The sequence below is a fragment of the Mustela nivalis genome (genome assembly GCF_964662115.1).
Source record: "Mustela nivalis genome assembly, chromosome: 15".
NCBI lineage: Eukaryota > Metazoa > Chordata > Mammalia > Carnivora > Mustelidae > Mustela > Mustela nivalis.
In genome coordinates, this window is record NC_139034.1 from 88603650 (window position 1) to 88623699 (window position 20050).

At 64.8% G+C, this 20050-nt stretch overlaps 2 protein-coding genes across 23 annotated transcripts in view; both read left to right on the forward strand.

Moving 5' to 3' along the window:
• Window positions 1-20050, forward strand: part of ATP11A (ATPase phospholipid transporting 11A) — a 217341-nt gene that overhangs the window by 183647 nt on the left and 13644 nt on the right. The gene's annotated exons all lie outside the window — the stretch shown is intronic.
• The window catches only part of MCF2L (MCF.2 cell line derived transforming sequence like), a 126920-nt gene that overhangs the window by 72255 nt on the left and 34615 nt on the right, over window positions 1-20050 (forward strand). For 21 of the 22 annotated variants that reach the window (XR_014303393.1, XM_082701132.1, XM_082701120.1 and 18 more), the window contains 2 exons: window positions 3899-3982; window positions 7196-7310. Coding sequence is in view for 20 of the 22 variants with exons in the window: in XM_082701132.1 (XP_082557258.1) it covers window positions 3899-3982; window positions 7196-7310 (199 nt within the window). In the remaining 2 variants the exon portion in view is untranslated. Of the gene's footprint in view, window positions 1-3898; window positions 3983-7195; window positions 7311-20050 lie in introns of those variants that run through there. The other variant, XM_082701124.1, reaches the window with a different exon arrangement.

Here is a 20050-nt window from a genome sequence, read left to right on the forward strand (position 1 = left end):
CGCCCTGGAACCCTGCTCCCCACAGGCTGCAGGGCCAGCACACAGATGACCTTCTGCGGCTCCGACCCCAGCGACCCCATAGCGGGTACGGCGGGAGAAATGCTCCGAGCTGGCGGGAGGCGGATCGTGAGCCCTGCGGACACTCAGAGGCCCCACGCTGGCCTTGGCTGGTGGCCGTCTCTACGCGCTGGCTCAAGCTGCCTGTGGTAAGGAGGATTCTGAGGGTCGCCGGGGCCTGGTTGTCTGCCCGTGGCGAACACCGAGTCGTGTGGCATCTAAGCCCAGCATCCCCCAAGGCCTGGCTTCATGTGGCTCCCGGGCGGGGTGCGGCTCCCTTCGCGGGGAACGGCGTTCCGAAGGCTACTTTGTACGAGGCTGCGTCTGGCTCCGAGCCCACAGAGTGTGTGCCAGTCCACGAGCCCGGGCACAAGGCGAGAGCGGGCTCGCTCTGCAGGGCCGGGCCCAGGGCGGACATGGATGGTGCCGCCTGCGGCCCACCTGGCTGACCCTTCACGAGACAGGGATGAACGAGCAAGCGGCCACTGGGTGGCAGGCAGAGCCGCAAGCTCCTGACGTCCTGGAGCGCGCCTCGAGCCGCGCAGCCCCTGACCGGCTGGCGTTCTGCGGGACATGGGTCTGACCCCAGCGCAGCGTCACCTGCGGGGGAGCCTGGGCCACGGCTGCGGTCCACTCAGGTGGATTGAAAAATCAGGGTGCCCATTCCGCACGCACCTCACCGAGGCCTCTAGAAGGTTCCCAGGCAGGCCTGAGCTGCAGACCCGCCAGGCACGGGCACGCGGCCTCAGGGGCTCTGGGAAGGGGCTTCTGGGGATGGGCCGTGGGCCTCAGGGGCTCTACGGAGGTGTGCGACCTCGGGGCTGTAGGCCTTCATCCGTACCCCGCTGTCACTGTGGCACCAAAGAGCTTCCAGACGGCGGCAGCCTTGCCCAGAGCTGGGACCCAGGGCAGCTACACTGTGAGCTGAGGGGTGGTTCCCATGAGGGGGTGAGGGGGCTGTGTGTCCCCAGCCCTGCGCTGGGCCCCCAGCCCCACCGCTGAGGGGCCCCAAGGAGACAGGCTGCCCTCTCTGTGCCCGGGCCCTGTCCGCCTCCCTCCCACTGCCTCTGTGACAGGCCCCGTCCCCTTTCGCGTACGGCTGAGACGGAAGCGCTGGAGACGGCGCCCACAGTGTCGCTCTGGGACGGCGGGGGGCCTCACCTGGCCCTCTTGTTGGGCCCGCGGCTGGGACGACCCCCTTCCTGTCCAGACAGCTGACACCGAGGCGCGGGGGAGGCTTGTCCTCCATTTCCTGCTGAGCTAGGGGTCATAGCGTCCTCTGCCGTGAACTGTGCCCTCCCCTCGTCCCCGAGCGGCAGCTGCCTGTGCAAGAGCCGCCCACTGCCCCTGCAGGCCCAGCCCCCGGGGACAGAAGCTGGCAGGTGTGGCCACTGCGCTGTGGCCCTTGCTTATCCCCAGCTGCAGAGCGGTGGGCAGTGACCATGTAAGCGGAGTGGCCTCTACATGGAGTCCGTGCCTGTGGACCCACCTGTGTGCCGTTTCCAGCCTGGGCTGTGCAGAGTAACGCTCTCATTCACGCCTGAAATGTGGCCTCTGGCCTAAGGCACAGTATCACCACACGCTCCGTCCCAGAAACCCTGTGAGCGTGGGATGCCCAGCGAGGCCCCGGTTAGCAGTCCACGGGCTCCGGAAGTCCTGCACCGGCCTGTGTAAGTAGAAAGAACTTTGCTGAACTGGCCGGACTGCCACCGCGGGAAGTCACCATGTCACGTGCCTCTCACTTCCTCTGTTCAGCGCAAGCTCTTTGAGCTCCTATCCCAACAGCTGCTGGGTAGTGGTCCGCAGAACAGGTCCCCGTGAGGCACGGCGTAGGCCAGGAGGTGGACAAAGGCCTCTGTGAAGATGTGATCTCTTGACCAGTAAGATTGGACTGGTCGGCAGACGTGGAAGGCGCATTACAGGAAGCTGCTCATGCAAAGGCCCTGAGGCTTGAGGGACCAAATTCACGTGGACAGCGACCTGGTCGGCGGGACCGTCCATCTGTCGGACAGCACAGCGCTGGTCGGTAATGGCAGGCCTATCTCCAGCACATGGGGAAACCCTGGGCCATCGGGTGAGCCGGGCACAGCGCAGACTGCTATGCAGTGCAGGACTGAGCTCTGGACTCCGGGAGGAGGTGCTGCCCGGAAGCCTTTGCCGAATGGACATGTCTGAGGGGGACCATGCAGTGTCCACCGTCAGAGGCCTGGACACCCGTAGTCGTCTTTCCTCATGGGCTGGTGGGATCTGACAGGAGTTGGGGGCACTGGTGGTGGCGAGATCTGGGTGATGGTCGTCACCAACGCTGGGTCCCGGCTAAGGCACTTACCCACTCAGTATCTGTGGCCTTCCCCCACCCCTGGCACATCTCCAGACTTCGGAGGCCTGGCTTCCTGGGGTCTGTGCTCCACGACCAGCATCTCTGGGGTTCTGGAGGCCGAAGTGGTGCACAGGTGTGCTATTCACCATGTGCTGAGTCCTTCCTGCCGAGACGAGGAACATCTGAATGTCTTCCCTGTCCCTGCCGCGTCCAGGCTCGCTGCAAACGAGTGCGCGTGTGCAGGCAGCGCGGGTCACCGGTCTGGAATTTAGGAACACGTGCTGAGCTCCCTTGGAGCAGGTGTCCCCTGCCCTGTTTCCCTCCCGTAAAGGAGAACCACAGCTGAGCCTCCCCATGGCCCGTGGGCGGTGGCCTCTCTTGGGGAGGACATGCAGGTCCCAGCGTTCTGAGTGAGATGGGCACAAGCTGCTGTCCCTTCCTGAGCCCGGAGCCACGGCCACCGCTGCCCATGGGTCCGAGCAGGCTCAGAGCCCTGCGCACCCCCTCAAGCACAGGCAGGGTTGGGGCAAGGCCGTCGGGTGCAGGCTGCTCCCCGAGGGGCCTGCCTGTGTGCCCAGTGTGTCAGCGTCTACACAGGCTTGTCTGTAGACCAGAAGAGCCGGCTACGGGGCTGGTCCGAGTAGGGTGCCTTTTGCCGGCTCTGCGGGGATCTTCAGCATAGAAGAGCACGCCTTGACCGGGCCCGGGTCGTAACCTGGCGTAGCCGGACCTGTGAGTCATCAGCGCGGTCCTGAGTGTCTTTGGAAAAATGGTGTTAACGTGTTAACGTCCCAGAATGCGAACTCCGCAGTGCTGCAGGGGTCTGGCTCCGGGTCACCTGCTTGCTGGCGAGGCCGGCAGACCCAAGAGCAGGACAGGCGCCCCAGCGTCACGCGTCCATGGTGACACACAGCAGCCCTGCCCCAGGCCCCTGACCCAGGACTGGCAGCGCGTAGGCCGAGCTCGCTTTCCCACAGCATCCTGCTCAGCGACCCGGCTGGGCACCCCGCCCTCTGTGTCTGCGTCAGGCAGGCAGGGGGCGCGGTGCCCAGGACACAGCCCTGCACATTCCCTCGTGTGTGCGAAGGTGTGGACCCGCGGCGGTGGCCAGGTCTCCTCGCTGACCTACAGGGGTCTGCTCGGGCTGTACCGGCCCCGGGGGCACCCAGACACCTTCCAGGGCAGGGGGCAAAGGCTGTGGGCTCCTGGGTGCCACTCACACCCAGGAGCTCTCCTGGTCCTTACTCCCAGCCCTGCGCTCCTCTGCCGCACCTCAGTCTGTCCGTCCCTCCTCCTGTCCGCCTCCCCTCGGTGCCTCCGACGCTCCCCACATCTCAAATATTGATGAGCCTCCCGGCACACAGCGTTCTGCGCGCTGAGAAACAAAGGCTTCTGTGCACTGGAAACCAAAATCCTTTTTCCGAGCACATGACCGCCGGCCCCTTCGGAGTTCGCAGACGTGCGCGGCTGTGTGAGGCGGTTTCCTCGGAATGACGGGGCGTCTGTCTGCTCTCCCTGCAGATGAAATCATGCACCGGGACATCAGCCCGCTCTGCGCCGCGGACATCCAGGACCAGCTGAAGAAGCGCTTCGCGTATCTGTCTGGTGAGTGCCGGGCGGGCCGGGGGAGGGTCCACGCCCCAGGCTGAGCGCTCCCTGGATCCCTGGGACTCTGCGGGTCCCATCGAAGCGTGGGAACCGGGGACACGGCGTACGACATGGGCTGCTTTGGGTTTCACCGAGGGCTGGGAGATGCTGTGCGGTGCCCCGGGGGAGGGCGGCTGGGGTCCTGAGAGGGATGCGGGCCGAGCACTCTTGCCTGCAGACTCCAGACTATTCCTAAGAATAGGGCACAGCTGACCTCACTCTTGCAGCGTCCAGGGGCTGGGGCTGCCTGGCTGAGCACAATTACCTTCCACGGAGAAGGCCACGGGGAAGGCCACAGAGCGCTGCCGACACACGTGAGCGGCCGACTGCCCCAGCGGCCTATCCTGGGGTTCCCGGTACCCCAGACCCAGCGTGCAGCCGCCTGCCCGCAGGCCTAGGTTTTGCCTCCCTCCGTGGGATGACCTGCTGTCCTGGCCAGCTGTGGTGCACGACCCCAGCCGCTGCACAGTGCTGGCGCATTGCGTAGGCTAAGGGTGTGACTGCAGCTGTGCAGCTGCCCTCACGGCTGCGTGGGCCCCGTCTGGACAAGACCACCGGCCACAGTTCCTTGCGCTTCATTTGGGGCCTCCCCTCCTCAGCCACGTGGCCCTACGTGCAGACGGGCCGCTCCCCTCCTGAGTCCCCAGACCATCCCTGCACTCCCGGGGCCGCCCTGGCCCTTCCCCGGCTCACCTGCTGGTCCCCTGGGCTGGGAGCCGCTGCCCCGGCCGGGCCCTGACCTGTGGCCCTGACGTGTGGCCCTGACGTGTGGTCCCTGACGTGTGGTCCCTGATGTGTGGCCCTGACGTGTGGCCCAGACGTGTGGCCCTGACCTGCGGCCCTGACGTGTGGCCCTGACGTGCGGCCCTGACCTGCGGCCCTGACGTGTGGCCCTGACGTGCGGCCCTGACCTGCGGCCCTGACGTGTGGCCTTGACGTGTGGCCCAGACGTGTAGCCCTGACCTGCGGCCCTGACGTGTGGCCCTGACGTGTGGTCCCTGACGTGTGGCCCTGACGTGTGGCCCTGACGTGTGGCCCTGACCTGCGGCCCTGACGTGTGGCCCTGACCTGCGGCCCTGACGTGTGGCCCTGACGTGTGGCCCTGACGTGTGGCCCTGACCTGCGGCCCTGACGTGTGGCCCTGACCTGTGGTCCCAGAGCTCACAGGCCCCGGCGGGTACTGAAGGTTGTCAGTGGGACAGGGGTTCTGGGGGACTCGTCCGCAGTAAGGTGGTGTGGCCTCTTGTGAAGCCTCCGTCGCGGCGAGGGGTGTTGTCCCGGGCGGGGAGGAGGGGCTGACCTTCAGAGAGGTGAGAGCCCTGTAAGGGCGCAGCGGTTGTGGTGCCCGTGGCAGGCCTAGCCGGGAGGCTGTGGGCCCTCTGCCAGCTCCCTCATCTCGCCAACCTGTTTTCGCCCCTTCAGGACCCTGAAGGCTCATGGCCCCAGTGTGCCGTGACCCAGACTCATGACCTTGACCTTCCTCCTGGTCATAATCCCACCACTCTTGGCATTACCCAGGGAGGAGGCAGAGCCCCGGCCCCAAGCCCCTCCGGACAGACCTTTTCTCGAGTGTTCGAACACCAGCCAGCGGCTCGGGAGGGGACTGGGTAGACTGACGAAGGTCCCCCTCGGTGGCTGTGAGGTCACCCTCCGTGGGCCTGACCGAGCCGGCATTCCGGGGGCTGGGCTCCTCCCGCACGCAGGGGTGTGAGTCCGGGGACGCGGCTGAGTGACGCTGTCGGGAGACCGTCCCTGTTTATGCTGCAGCCAGCGCCTCCCACGGTGAATGTCGGCGCCGGTGCGCCCGGCCCTGCCCCGCCCAGCGCCTGTGCGGTGTGCCCTGCTTCTGTCAGGGCAGGCTTGCCGGCGACTCCCCCGACCTCCGAGACAGTGAGGTTTCCAGCGTCAGGCCATCCATGCCCATCACACTTGTTGCTTTTGACGTTGTTGTCACACGGCAGGGTAGGGCAAGCCATGCCCAAGAGACCCCAGGAGGTGCCAGGGGCTCAAGCTGTGCCAGCGGCTGCCCCGTGCCCTCCAAGGAGATCCAGGGTGTGGGGAGCCCATGCTCTCTGCTCAGGCTGTCCCAAAGCCTAGGGAGCTTGAGAGAACACCTTCTATTGGTTTATCATTAAGTCCCCGGGTGGGATTCCGGAAGAGCTGGCCGTGTGGTTCTTGCTCCGTGTGGCGTGGGCCAGCTGGACTGTCCAGGGGCTTCACTCACACGTGTGGGGCCCCTGTAAGAAGCCGGCTGCTCCTCCCTGGCCGGGCGGCTTCCGCATGGTGGCCTGGGCCTGCTGCCCCGGCTCGGTCAGCGTCTAGGCGGAGCTCCGAGCAGAGAGAGCAGACGCAGCCGTGTCTCGCGGCTCGGCCTGGAGAGGAGCACAGGATCACTCCGGCCGCCCGCGACAGGCCGGGCCAGTGGGGCACGGGATCACTCCGGCCGCCCGCGACAGGCCGGGCCAGTGGGGCACGGGATCACTCCGGCCGCCCGCGACAGGCCGGGCCAGTGGGGCACGGGATCACTCCGGCCGCCCACGACAGGCCGGGCCAGTGGGGCACGGGATCACTCCGGCCGCCCGCGACAGGCCGGGCCAGTGGGGCACGGGATCACTCTGGCTGCCTGCGACAGGCCAGGCCAGTGGGCGGGGGACTGTCCCTCCAGGGGACCGTGTCCAGCCGCCCCTCCCTGGGTTGTTGGCGGGACAGTTCAGACCACGGGAGACCCAGACCAAACTCAGCCTCCTTTCGGCCTGTTCCCAGGTCCCAAGACACACACCCGACTCCACCAAAGTCCCTCTGGTGCCCCCACCGGCCTGCTGCCCTGCCCCCTCACGCTGTCAAAGGACCCGATTATCTGAAGCCTCAGGGGGTCAGCTAGGGTAGGAGACCGGGCATCGTGCGGGGTTCAGAGCAGCTCCCAGCACAGAGAACCATGCCCGTCAGTCGAACGAGCAGGACAGGAAGCGGCACAGCTGGCGTTCTGGTGGTGCCCCGCGGAGGCAGGGTAGTGGGGATCGTTGGAGTCACAGCACTCTTGTCCACACCAAAGGGTTCCTTGAGACGCGTCTTTCCTGATCATCAGGAGCAGCCTTGACAGAGCTTGACTCGAAGCGGATGTTGGAGCTTGGGGAGGCGCGCGTGCTCAGTGCTGCCCTGCTCTCTCCCCAGGTGGGCGCGGGCAGGACGGCAGCCCCGTCATCACCTTCCCGGACTACCCGGCCTTCAGCGACGTCCCCGACAAGGAGTTCCAGAATGTCATGACCTACCTCACCAGCATCCCCAGGTGCGTGTCGCCGAGCTCCGTAGCGGTCAGAGAGGGAGGTGGTGCCCGGGGGCTCGGCGCCTTGCCCGGCCAGTGGCATCCCAAGCCCTCCCCTTGGGAGACGTGGGCTCCAGCCCCAGCCCTGGGATCCCACGGAGCCCAGGGACCCTCCCTCACTCCGTCAGGCTCCAGGGCCACCGTGCGTGGCAGGGGCTTTCCCCAAGAAGGAGGCCACAGCACACAGTGGCTCTGAGACCCTCTGGGACTTGGCCGGACCTGGGGTCCCACTCGCACCCTCGTGGTGGGGGACTGACCCCAGAAGCGACTTGCCCAGTGGTAGTCCTGCATCGCCTCTTCCAGAAAGGCAGGGAAGCTTTGTCTGTGGCCTCCTGGCCACACTGGGCAGAAGCCACACCCCCTGGGGCCAGTCCAGAGACACCCACGGCACCCGAGAAGCGGTGCGGACGTGGACCTCACACCCTGATGAGTAAACACCGTGGTGCGGTGGCAGACGTCCTCACGGTGACCTCATTCCTCCGGGGACATCGGGGCGAGGAGGCTGTCAGCTGCAGGGCAGGAGCCCAGCCTCCCGGGTCCCCGTGGACACCGCCCTCATTCCTTCGCGTCCGTAAGGACAGGTTTCTGAAGTCGTGCAATTCAGAGCTCCGTGAATTAGTCTAAGCCAGAAAACAGACCCAAACAGCAAGTTTGATCAGCTGGTTCTTGTCATGTGAAAACTACCAACCAGGGATGCCCGTCACCGGTCCGAGCTGGGGGTCTAGGTTCTTCTAGCGACCTGGGGGTGCAGAGCCCTCCGCAGGGATGTGGGGGCTGAGTAGTCACTGGCAGGAGACAGGTGAGGTCACGGCCGGGGTCCCCTGGGCTCTGTCCTCCTCTCTTTCCGAGCTCTGGGCCGTGGGTGGCGGAGTCAGAGCAGGGACAGCAGACGCCCTGGGAGTCAGCGGCTTTCCTGAGGGTCCCTGGGCTGGCCCTGCGCCCTCGAGGGGCTTCCTGGTCGGGCAGCAGTACCTCAGAGCGCCTCTTTTCACTGTCCCTGGGCCTCGGGATCAGAGACAGGACTGTGGGCTCAGCCCTGCTCTGGCCCCGAGGCCACCCGGCAGGAGTGTCAGCTCACGGCTGGGAGGTGGAGGGCCGGTGCGGGCTCCCTGCGGAGAGGCCCGAGGAGGCTCCTTGGGCCAGGGAGGCCAGGACGCCGGGGCTTGTCGTGGTAAGGATGGTAACTCTGCCCCCTCCCCCATGGGCACAGCAGCGGGCACGTGGGACAGGAGGGCGGGACCAGGCAGCCCCTCGCGTATGCGATGACCGAACTCGCGGTGGTTTTAGGGAAAAACAAATTCAAGGGGATTTAGAGAGAAAATGGGTGATGGCTGGGGTGGGCGGCTGACCGTGGACGCCAGTGCAGTTCCTGGTCTTCTGGGTGGGGGCCGTCCTGAGTCTGGGACATGGCGGCCAGCCCAGGACTCGGTGCCCAGAGCGGGCAGTGGTGGCCTCGCTGCGGAGGTGGCTCAGTGCAGGGCTGGAGGGCACCGGCACTCTGTTTCTGGCCATTCCTAGAGTTTTAAAAGTCAAAGAACTGTGTTGTATCTGGAGATGTCAACAGCTAGTGATCCAGGTCTGATGTGGCGGTGAGCCCTGTCCCCAGGCCACAGCAAGCACGATGCTAAGAGGGGACAGCTGGGCCCAGGGCACACTCTCGGGCCTTCCAGGCTCACATATCTCCTTGCGCAGGGGTCCCACCTCACCAATCTTGGCAGACCTTCTGGCCTCGGGGCCTTTGCACTTGCTGCCCTCAGGGGACCATGTCAGGCGGCTCCTTTTCGTGCCTCAGGCCACCTCCTCAGGGAGGCCCTCCATCACACCCACCTAGAGAAAGAAGCCGGCAGTCCCCTTGCCCACCAGGCTTCCTGGACCTTATCTGAAATGTGGTGACGACAGCGTGGTTTTGGTCCACGCCTGCCCGAGGTCGCAGGTCGGGAACAGCAGGCACCTGGCCGGCGCGCGCGGGACGGAGGAAGTGCATTTGCAGACAAGTGAAGTGGGTCACGGGGCTGCCTGACGCGGCGTCTCCCCTGCCTTGCCACGTCCGCTGGGAGAACAGACCTCCGTTTCTTCTCTTCTACCCCGGCAGAAGGAGCCCCCCTGGGAACGCTGCTCTCCGAGAGCATGGGCACGGCCCATGTGCCGGCAGAGGGAAGGAGATGACTGGGGCCTCTCGCTCCCCGGGGCTGTCGAGCTGCCGAGGGGCCTGGAGCCCCGGGCTCAGTGCTGTGGGCGTTGGTCAGCGTGCGGTTTCCGCTCTGGAGACGGGTGACGGAAAGTGCAAGTGCCCGAGAGGCGGATCCAGGCCCGCCCGACACCGACACCACGGGCCTGTGATGTGAGAAGACAACGGAGGGCCCCCAGGGGTCCCACAGAAGGACAGGAATCGGGTGCCGGGTGCCCATGGAGCATGAGGCGGACCCCCGCGGCCTCTCCGGAGCTCTCGCCGCTGCCTCGGGAGGGTTGTCAGTCCTGAGCGTGGTGTTGCCGTGGAGGTCGGCTCCCGAAGGGGGCCTGTTTGGGCTAGAGAAGGGGACGCCCCCGCCACCACCCCCGCACAGACCTGTCCTGACCCGCCAGGGTGAGGCCAGGGCGGGGCCCCATCCGGAACACAGGGCGCAGCCCCTCCCCCGGGCTGTGGCTGCAGGGCCGCAGGCCTCCAGGGGGAAGGACAGCATGACGGCCCGGCCTGGGCTTTTCCACGGTGGTGCCCGTCGAACGCGCAGAGCTCGCACACAGGCTGCTTCTCTGAGATGTAAACTCGTGGGTTCGCTCCATCTTTGAAAACATCCTACTACGTGCTGCGCGGGTCGCCCTCATCGTGCGCGCCAACACCCCGGGTTCAGCCACGACGCCGACTGGTAGTTACTGTTGCTGTCTGGCATCACGCCACGGCGGGCCTTGTCCGTGTGCCGCACACACAGTAAATGGGAAACGTGGTCTTCCGGAAACCTCCGTCAAGGGAGCGTGGAAAGGCGCTGGCGCGGGCCGTCAACCATCAACCGGTGTCCAGCCCCGTGGGGGCCTCTCTGTGGGCGGCCCTTGGAGCTCTCCCCCGGCAGAGGTTTATGTCTCCCCATGCTCGTCCCTCCAACGCTGGCCACTCCTCAGGGGCTCACTCAGCACCGTCCGCAGGGCCCTGGCTGGGGGTGGGGGGGTGTCTGTGACCTGCACACAGCAGGGACTAAGCCAGAGAGGGGCGCCCCGGGCCAGTCACCGCATCGCCGTCTGCGAGAAATGTCTGGGGTCTGGACACACTTGGATCCCACAGTGAACCAAAGACCGTCCTGCTACTTCTGTTCTCAGTAAACGAGGTCGCTTGTGCGCAGGGGAGGGGTTTGGGAAGAGCAAGAGGAGAGGGAGGTGACGGGCTCAGGCCGGGGGGCGTGGCCGGCCCCTGTGGCTCCAATCCTGGGCCCCGCCCCCTCCTGCAGATCCGCCCTGGCCCCGCCCCCTCTTGCAGATCCACCCTGTCCCCGCCCCCTTCTGCCAATCCAACCCTGGCCCCGCCCCCTCCTGCCGATCCAACCCTGGGCCCGCCCCCTCCTCTCCTGCCGGTCCAACTCTGGGCCCCGCCCCCTCCTGCAGATCCGCCCTGACCCCCCGCCCCCTCCTGCAGATCCACCCTGTCCCCGCCCCTGGGCCCGCCCCCTCCTCTCCTGCTGATCCTACCCTGGCCCCGCCCCCTCCTGCCGATCCAACCCTGGGCCCGCCCCCTCCTCTCCTGCCGATCCAACCCTGGCCCCGCCCCCTCCTGCAGATCCGCCCTGGCCCCCCGCCCCCTCCCGCAGATCCGCCGTGGTCCCGCCCCCTCCTGCAGATCCGCCGTGGCCCCGCCCCCTCCTGCAGATCCACCCTGGGCCCGCCCCCTCCTGCAGATCCGCCCTGGCCCCGCCCCCTCCAAGCTTGCCCCCAAGCCGACCTCCTCCTCTCACCGGCCCTGTGGCAGCACTGGTCCGTCCCCACAGAGTCGTGCGACACTTCTTCGCACAGGCACGTGCACACGTGCACTCACACGTCCACACATCACACGTGTGCACAGTCACGCGTGCACGGAGTTGCCAACATGAAGAGAGACTCCCAACTTCTCTCTGAAAAAGCGTCTTAGGAGCCCTGCAGGCCCCCCAGGCTGGGCCCCGGAGGCTTCATGCACCCCCCGCCCCGGGGTTGGAGGGTCGCCTTGCTCCGCAGTCTCTGCTCAGCAGTTAAACCAGAATCCAGGAGCCTCTGGCGTTAGCTGAAGCTGATAAGGACGTTGACTTTGCTTGGCCGGTTCAGTTGCCCAACTGCCGGGGAGAGAGCCTGTCCCCGCGCCTGCCCCCAGGATGGGCACGTACAGCCTCTCACACGTGTGTGCACACAGACAAACACAGGTGTACACACACATCATATGCACGCACTGTGCTGAAGGAGAGAAGCAGGTGTTTTTGGAAGCACCTTATTTCCTGCTGCCGACGGGATTTCTGGCTTTTGCCACGGCGCCCGAATGTAGAGACAGAGGTGTGCGCGCGTGAGTGTGTACTGAGCCCCCACGCTGTGCACGGAGAAGTGGAGGTCCCCACGCACGGCCGGCCTCCTTCCCCTCGTGGATGAGCCTGGGTACTGTCGAAACCTTGTTCCATCCAGGGGCACGTGCCTCTCCACGCTGGGAGGCACAGGTGCGCCCGGCACGACCCAGCTCCATCCGGAGTGCATCACGGGGACCCTTCCCGGCAGCCCCTGGAGCCTGTGCTGTTGGAGTCACATCAAGCCCTCCCAGCCCAACGCGACTTCACCTGTGCTCCTGTTTCCCTGTAGGTTCCCCTGTAACGAAGAGCCTTGTCCTGCGTGTAGCTGGTTTTGGGGTTCTGAGATGGAACGCCTGGGGGGTGATCTGTGTGTAATGCATCTCTGACGCCACGGCGGGGAGGTCCTTCCGCCCCAGCTCTGTGACTAGCAAGAAAAGGGCTTTTGCCGTCCACGACTTTGCCCAGCCTGTCGTCTCACGTGGTCTGAAGCTCTGGAGCTCAGTGACCACCACCCACCGTGCAGTCCTCCTCCCTGTGGGCCGCGTCTCTCTGTCTTCCTGGCTGTGCATCCTGGCAGGGACCAGACGCTGCCTGTCCCCTGCAGCCCTCTTGCCTGGTTGCAATGACCTTTCTCATTCACCGCCAACGATGTGATAGCCAGGTGTGGCCATTTCAACTTAAAAATGAAAACTATCTGAACAGGACAGTTCAGGAGTCGGTCGTGCTCCCCATATTTCTGTTCACACATGGCCACACTGGGCAGCTCAGATGGGAGCGGGTTCTGTCCGCGATGGGGAGAGCAGGTCGCCAGTGGCCACGCCCTGATTTATGAAGAAAAGGGCAAGAGATTAGTACCCTGACTCCCTGCCCAGGAGCAGAGATCACGCCTCTTGCCCTCCTTGGAAATAAGGACCTTCTGCTGTGAGAGGTACGGGCTGCAGGCTGGGAAGCCTTTCCTTCGCTGCTGTCACGCCGCAGCATGTCAGTCCCACGTGGCTGGAGGTGATCCAGGGGACACATGTGCTCGGGCTTCAGCCACGGGTGGAGAGGAGACGCTTGTGGCAGACCCGGGGGGGGAGGCAGATGAGGTCAGGGCTTGAGAGCGTCAGGACAGAAGAGGCGGCAGGTCCTAGAGCGCGGTGCTCCAGGCCTGCAGCGCGAGCCTGGGGCAGGTACTGAGATTCCAGAAGGTTCTCTGCATGAGTCTGAGATTCCAGAAGGTTCTCTGCATGGGTCTGACTTCCAGGGTAGTAACTTTATGACCCTGGGAAGTCGTTCTCTCAATGATTCAAAGAGCTGGCGGACCCTATGCAACCCCTTTTTTAATGTATTTAAGGCATTTGTATGGTTCCTAAGATTTTTTTTTTAATAGTGTTTAAAAAGTGGATGGTAAGATGTTCGTAACAAACGACTTACCATCGTAGCCGTCTCTAAGTGCACGGGGCAGTAGGACCAGGTACGTTCCCATTGCTGTGCAACACGTCTCCAGAACCTTCTCGTTCTCCGAAGCGATACTGTCCCGTTAGACACCACAAATCTGACACTCCAGGAGCCGTGGGAGCGGGATCTGCGGCGCATGTCCTCCTGCATCTGCTTGTCCACAGCTCCGTCTGGGACACGTGCTGGTCCGTGCGTCGGCTGCTGGGGGACGCGATGTCTCGGAGCTGGGTTAGGGATCACCCGTGGAAGCAGATGAGACGCCGGCTTCCTCGCGCACCGTGGAGCCCCCGAGAACCTGGGCGGCTGAGCTCCGGGCTGTCCGTGCCTGTCTCTGCTCCAGCCCCACGGTCGTGAGTGAAATTCCGGGTACATTCAGGAGGATTTGCCCCAATATCATAGTTTGGATTTTCTGTGTTTGTTTTCGTCGGAAGCAAATATTGATTGATTTGTGGGAAAAGCTGGAACATAACGTAAACATGCAGGTTTCAGGCTCTTCAGAGGAATTCCTGTCGGTTGGTTTGTTCTTAATGGGCTAGTCCTTGGGTCGTGCGGGAGCAGTGATGCCACTGTGCGGGTCTGAGCCACCGCAGCTGCGGCGGGACCCGTGGGACTCGGAACAGAGGGTTACCGTGGGCGGGAGAGTTTTTAAAAGGAGCTTGGAGGGGTTTTTTAACTGTTTCCACTGGATAAAACCCTGACCGGTGTTAGGTAAACACATCACAGAAACGGTACCGTAACGGGAGGGTTTCAGACTCCTACGAAGAGAGAAGAAACAGCCCAGGAGTCCCGGATGGAGAGCTCAGGGGATGGTCCACGTTCTCGGTTCAGACCTGGGCCCGTGAGTTCCATGAACAGACGCCCACGACATTTCCTTACAATGAAGACAGGCTGCAGGCCTCGGTCTGACCTGACCGTGGGTGAGGGAGAGAGGGACAGAGAGGCCTTGCCGCGGTCCCGGGCCCTGGGAGGGGTGGCTCGTGCCTGAGGCCGGGCTTCTGCAGCGCCGCTCACCCCCAGACACCGGCCTGCCCCCCAGGGTGACCTGGCCCTCAGGGACCCTGGGGCCCTGCCACAGAAGGCCGTGCTGCACCTGACAGCCGTCCTGCCCCAGGCTGGGGACGGTCTGGGACACGCAACGGCCTGTGACTGCCTCCTGCCAGGGGCCTGCCCACCGCCCCGGCCGTGTCTCCTGCGGTCCCCATGCCAGCTTGAGCCGGCCTCCTGGGGGCTGCTCGGAGATGCTGTCACCACAGGCCTGATGCTGCTGAGGTGTCCCAGGTACCCGTGGTCCCTTCACACCCTAGAGGCACCTGTTCACTGTCCTCCAGCCGCAGGGCCTGAGCCCCCAGGCCGAGCAGGAGCTGTGGGGGCTCGGAACCCCCGCCAGCTGCTGTTGCTCCTTAAACACTTCACCTTCACTGTCCGCGCAGCCCAACCTCGAGGCTTCCAGGCTCAGCGGAACCTGTACGTGTTCACACTCCAGAAAACATCGATCGCAGATGCGGACTGACTGAGCAGTGTGGGACCCTCGTCCTCCAGGGTCAGGGAGGCGCCTTGGGCTTTCTCTGGTTGGTCCCTGGCCACCGGACAAGAGCTGGGGAAGTGGCCGTGACAGGTCACATCCCAGCCAGCAGGGGCAGGTGGCCCAGGGGCGGGCGGGGGGGGGGGCAGTGTCTGGCTTCCAGGATTGCTGCTGGAGACTGCAGTCACCTTCCCGCAGCGGTGACTTCTTGGCGGCAGCCCGGCGGTCTCGGCTGTGGCCGATGTGGTGGGCTGGTTTTCTGGGCTGGTCGCTGCAGGTCGTGGGTCAGAGCTCTGTTTTATAGACACGGGCCGTGTCCATCTGCCTACTCAGTCTTTGGGAGACAATAGGAACCAAGCTTAACTTCTTTAAAGGGATTTGTAGCCACAATTAAGGAGACCGTTTTGCTGCTGGTGGAAAGAAAGTTGCAAGTTGGCGGGGCTGGGGAAGGGCGGTGAGTGGTGGTGAGTGCGGACATGGCATCCGGATAGGATCAGGGAGTGATCCCTGACGGGCGGGGGACTGGTGCAGGTCAGCGGACCCTCGGGTCCTGGGCACTGGGCGCAGAGGCACAGGGACGCCGCCCTCGGTGGGCTGGAGGACCCCACCCTGTGTCTAGCTGTTCATGCCCTGTGCTGACGGCCCGGTTGGGGGCCAGGGCACGGCAGGAGATGGGTGGTTCAGTGGGTGAGGCTCTAGAGGACTTCCAGGACTTTGGGCGGCGAAGGGTCCACGCAGCCACCACCGACGGTATGTGGCCAAACGCTGTCCCTCGCACACACAAGGACAGAGGTGGCTTGGGTCATAGGAGTCTTTCTTGGTATTTCCCAGCAGCAATGGAGCCCCAGCAAGGCTCACCTCTGAGCCTGCCCTGATCTTTGGGGTCTTTAATTGCCAATTTAAAAGGAAGGTAGAGGGTAAGCGCAGGGTTTGTCCGTAACCATCAGCTTGATACCGGCGGTTTTCCCGAGGGGCCTCTTGTCCGCCCAGAAAAAGAGGCCGAGTGGACCAAGCCCACCGTCCCTCCACAGCCACTAACTTCAAAGAACCGGGCCAAGCGCCTTCAGGTGATGCTCTGGCCGGTGAGGGCTCTCCCAGCGGGGCCGGGGCTCGGGAAGCAGGTGCGGCCCGTAGCCTCCTGGGATTCCGGGGACAGCTTCAGCTCCGCTCCCTCCAGTGCTTGGAAATCCGGACCGAGCCCGTGGGGAGACAGGGCCCCAGCATTGACGGCTCTGCCGTGTAGCAGGACTGTCTTACGACCGGCCCGTCACCCCAGCTTTCAGAAGCCTGCCCTGGCCCCTCGGAGAGCTGGCACGGAGGATTCCCAAACCCTATCCTCGGGAGGCAGCTGGGACCCCTGGCTGTTCCCACAGGAGGAAGAGCAGAGGGAGGACCGGCGGCGGCGGCGGGGGAGGGGCTGGGACCCACCGTCCCCACCAGCGCGGCCTGTGAAGTGGGCCTGTGCCCCGCGTTCCCGGTGGGGCAGCTTGGGACCACCCGGGTCGCGGGCAGCACTCACTTCCGGCCACAGGAGGGCACCATCGGTCAGCGTGCATTCTCGGTCCTGCGGTGGCTTCTTGTGGGTTTGTGATGGGCACCCCGCGTGCCCCAAACCATGCGTGTGGCCAGCCTGGTCACAAGCTGCTCTGGGACTTGTCTTCCGAGAGCCCGGCCGCCCTGTGCAGGCCGCCTACAGGAAGGGCCCGGTGGGGGGACGGGGGGATGCGCCGATGGGGACCCCACACAGCCCCTCTGCTGCTCCTGGAGGCCGTACCCTCCCCCCTCTGCTGCTCCTGGAGGCCGTACCCTCCCCCCTCTGCTGCTCCTGGAGGCCGTACCCTCCCCCCTCTGCTGCTCCTGGAGGCCGTACCCTCCCCCCCTCTGCTGCTCCTGGAGGCCGTACCCTCCCCCCCTCTGCTGCTCCTGGAGGCCGTACCCTCCCCCCTCTGCTGCTCCTGGAGGCCGTACCCTCCCCCCTCTGCTGCTCCTGGAGGCCGTACCCTCCCCCCTCTGCTGCTCCTGGAGGCCGTACCCTCCCCCCTCTGCTGCTCCTGGAGGCCGTACCCTCCCCCCTCTGCTGCTCCTGGAGGCCGTACCCTCCCCCCCTCTGCTGCTCCTGGAGGCCGTACCCTCCCCCCTCTGCTGCTCCTGGAGGCCGTACCCTCCCCCCTCTGCTGCTCCTGGAGGCCGTACCCTCCCCCCTCTGCTGCTCCTGGAGGCCGTACCCTCCCCCCTCTGCTGCTCCTGGAGGCCGTACCCTCCCCCCTCTGCTGCTCCTGGAGGCCGTACCCTCCCCCGCTGTCTCCTGGAGGCCGTACCCTCCCCCGCTGTCTCGAACCTGGAGAGGCAGTGCTGTCCTGCTTCCCAAGACTTCTTCCTAAGGGCGTCTCCTCCAGATGGCCGCAGTGTGCACCCCTGCCACTGCGCCCCGAGGGCTCACCTCTACCCCCCCCCCGACAGCAGGACCCCCCCGACACCGCTCTGCCGTGTCCTTGAGCCCCTCCACTCCGCTGCACCCCAGTGTCCCCCCATCATGGGTCTGAGACAGCTGATTCTCAGCTGCCCCCCACCCCCTCTGTCTGCCTCACTTGCCTGCTGGCCCCGCCCAGGCCTCAGGTAGCAGCTGCTACCCCCTGCCCCCGCCTCCCAGCGTCCTTCTCTGGGCTTTCCTGAGACAGAAGCTTGGGTCTGGGACGGCCTCTGCCTCACAGGAAGCCCTCAGGGCTTGTCTGCGGGACCTGCCGTGTTGTCCTGGACCCGCAGCAGTGGCATCTAGGAGCTCCTCAGACAGGTGGCCCACTGGGGCCTCAGAGTCTGGGTCTGCGCATTACCCAGCCCTGGGAGTCCCGTGTGCACGCTGCCGTGGGAGAAGCCACGTGCTCTGGTCCGCAGTGGTGTGCCGGCTGCGTTCCTCTGCTGACCCCAACACGGCCACCCTCTGCCGACGTGTTCTCGCCCTGTAAGCCTGGTTTCTGCCTGCGACTCCAGCCGGGGCTGTGGCCAGCTGCTGTAAACAAGCAGGTCCCCCACCCCCTGCCGGGCCTGGGAACGAAATGCAGCTTGGCCAGGGGCGGGCCTAGGGGTGCAGCTGACCACAGACCTCACTGTCAGGGGCCGCCCGGCCCTTGCTTCCAGACTGTTCTCAGGCCACTCCCTGCTCCTGCCCAGGGATGGGGAGGGGCACCCACACGGCAGGGCTGTGGGCCTGGGCACCAAGGCCACCCAGGTGTTAGGGCACTGGTGTGGTGGACCCGGAAACAGAGCTTATGTCAGCCTCACGCGGCAGCTAGGCGGCTGGCCAGAGGCCCCTCCTCACCAGCCAAGGCAGGGTCTGAGGCGGCCGTCCGTCCGTCTGCCGGGCCGTGTGTGTCCTGCGTACCGGAGGCTTCAGTGTGGCTGCCAGCCTCCCACACTGTCAACCCCGTCCACACCACCAGGCCAAGCCCGGAGCACCGGGTTCCCTGGGGGCGGCGGCTTCTCAGGGACGGTAGCATGACTTGCCCTGTCCCCTGGATGTATGAGCTCAGGGGCCCATGGCTGGGGGCGGAAGCAGGGCTCCCCTGAGTCCCTTCCCCTGGGGGACACAGCGGGACCCTCCTCTGGGAGGTGCGGTCAGTGCTACTGTCCCCAGCTGTTGGTGGCACGGACGGCACGGCTTTGCTCGGGAACAGAAGCTGTGTGGTGTGTGGGAAGCTCGAAAGTGTCCACGTCCTGAAGATGCCTCAGCTTCCGAAGTCTGTGTTGCTGTGGGCCGGAGTCCCCAGGGTAGTGGCAGACGGGATGGGTGTGCAGGAGGGGTGTCCCGGCCCCGAGCTGGGTCCGGCGTGTGGGCAGCCTCCGCGTCTGCCTCTGGGGTCAGCGCTCCCTCAGCACATCCCTGACACCCGGGAGCGGTGCCGAGACCTCGAGGAGGGCTCCTGCCTGGGCCCATGTAGGGGCCGTCCGGGGCAGGAGGGGTGGGAAGGGGCTGCTCTGTTCCAGGGGATGGACTTGGCCCGGGAGACAGCTTGCGGGGGACTGAGAGCACCCAGAGTCAGAGCCCAGGGCTTAGCCCGTCTGTGCTCATCTGCTATGAGACCTTGGGCAAGTGACTGAACCTCTCTGAGCCTCCATTTCTCGACCCTGGGTTGGAGAGGTAGCGGTCCCTCCTCGTGGGGCCGTCACGAGCGTTAAAAGTAGATCTGGCGTTCGGGATAAGTTAATGTGCAATTTCTCTGTGCGCGTGTATATACACACAAATACAATATAAATATAGATTATATATCTAGAATAGATACACACACACACACACACACACACACACACATGTTTTTTAAGCAAACTCCACACTCAGCATAGAGCCCAGTGCAGGCCTGAACTCACAACGCTGATATCAAGACCTGAGCTGAAACCGAGAGTTGGAGGCTTACCCGACTGAGCCACCCAGGCGCCCCTCCCTCCTTGTATTTCCCTTGTGATTTTATTAATTTGTTTTAATGTGGGCTGCTGGCAGGCGTTTTGCCGTTTTCTGATCAATGCCTGTGTGTGACGCTCGTCTTCAGATGACAGTGCTGGCTGTGTGGGAGGGATGTGGGGAGACGGGCTGAGGCCCTGGGGCCCGCCCTGCCCGTGGCCAGCACCCCTGGCCCTGCCTGTGGCTGTGCATTTGCATAAATGCCAACACTGTGCTGAGGGCCTTGGGCTCAGTGTGGGGCCAGTGTGTTGGCTTTGCGGCAGAAATGGGTGCGTTTGGGCCACAGGAGAGAATGTTCTGGGTTCAGAAGTTCCAACGAGGCGTGGGGTTCCCACGTCTGAGGTAGATGGTGAAGGGAACCTACCCGTCGTGGACAACAGGAGCCCCCTCCAGGGGACGTTTCAGCGAGAAGGGGAGACACAGAGCTGGGCCTTCTTCTCTGCAGAGGGGACACATGGGGTCAGGCAGTGAGAGTGAAAATCCAGTTACCAAGCCCTTGATGGGTTTCAGGAATGACCCATTCGCCCTCGCAGCAGCCCCAAGAGGCCGACAGCGTTTGGGTGCCCGTTTTTGAGGGGAGTTGAGATGATCCGTGTGCCTCGAGGAGCCCCCAGAGCCCTGGCCCCCTTGGCAGTGCCTCTCCTGGAGAATGGGCGTGCGCTCCTGGTCCGGTGGTTGGTGGTGTGTGCAGCAGAAACGTGCGCTCCTGGTCCGGTGGTCGGTGGTGTGCGCAGCGGAAACGTGCGCTCCTGGTCCGGTGGTCGGTGGTGTGCGCAGC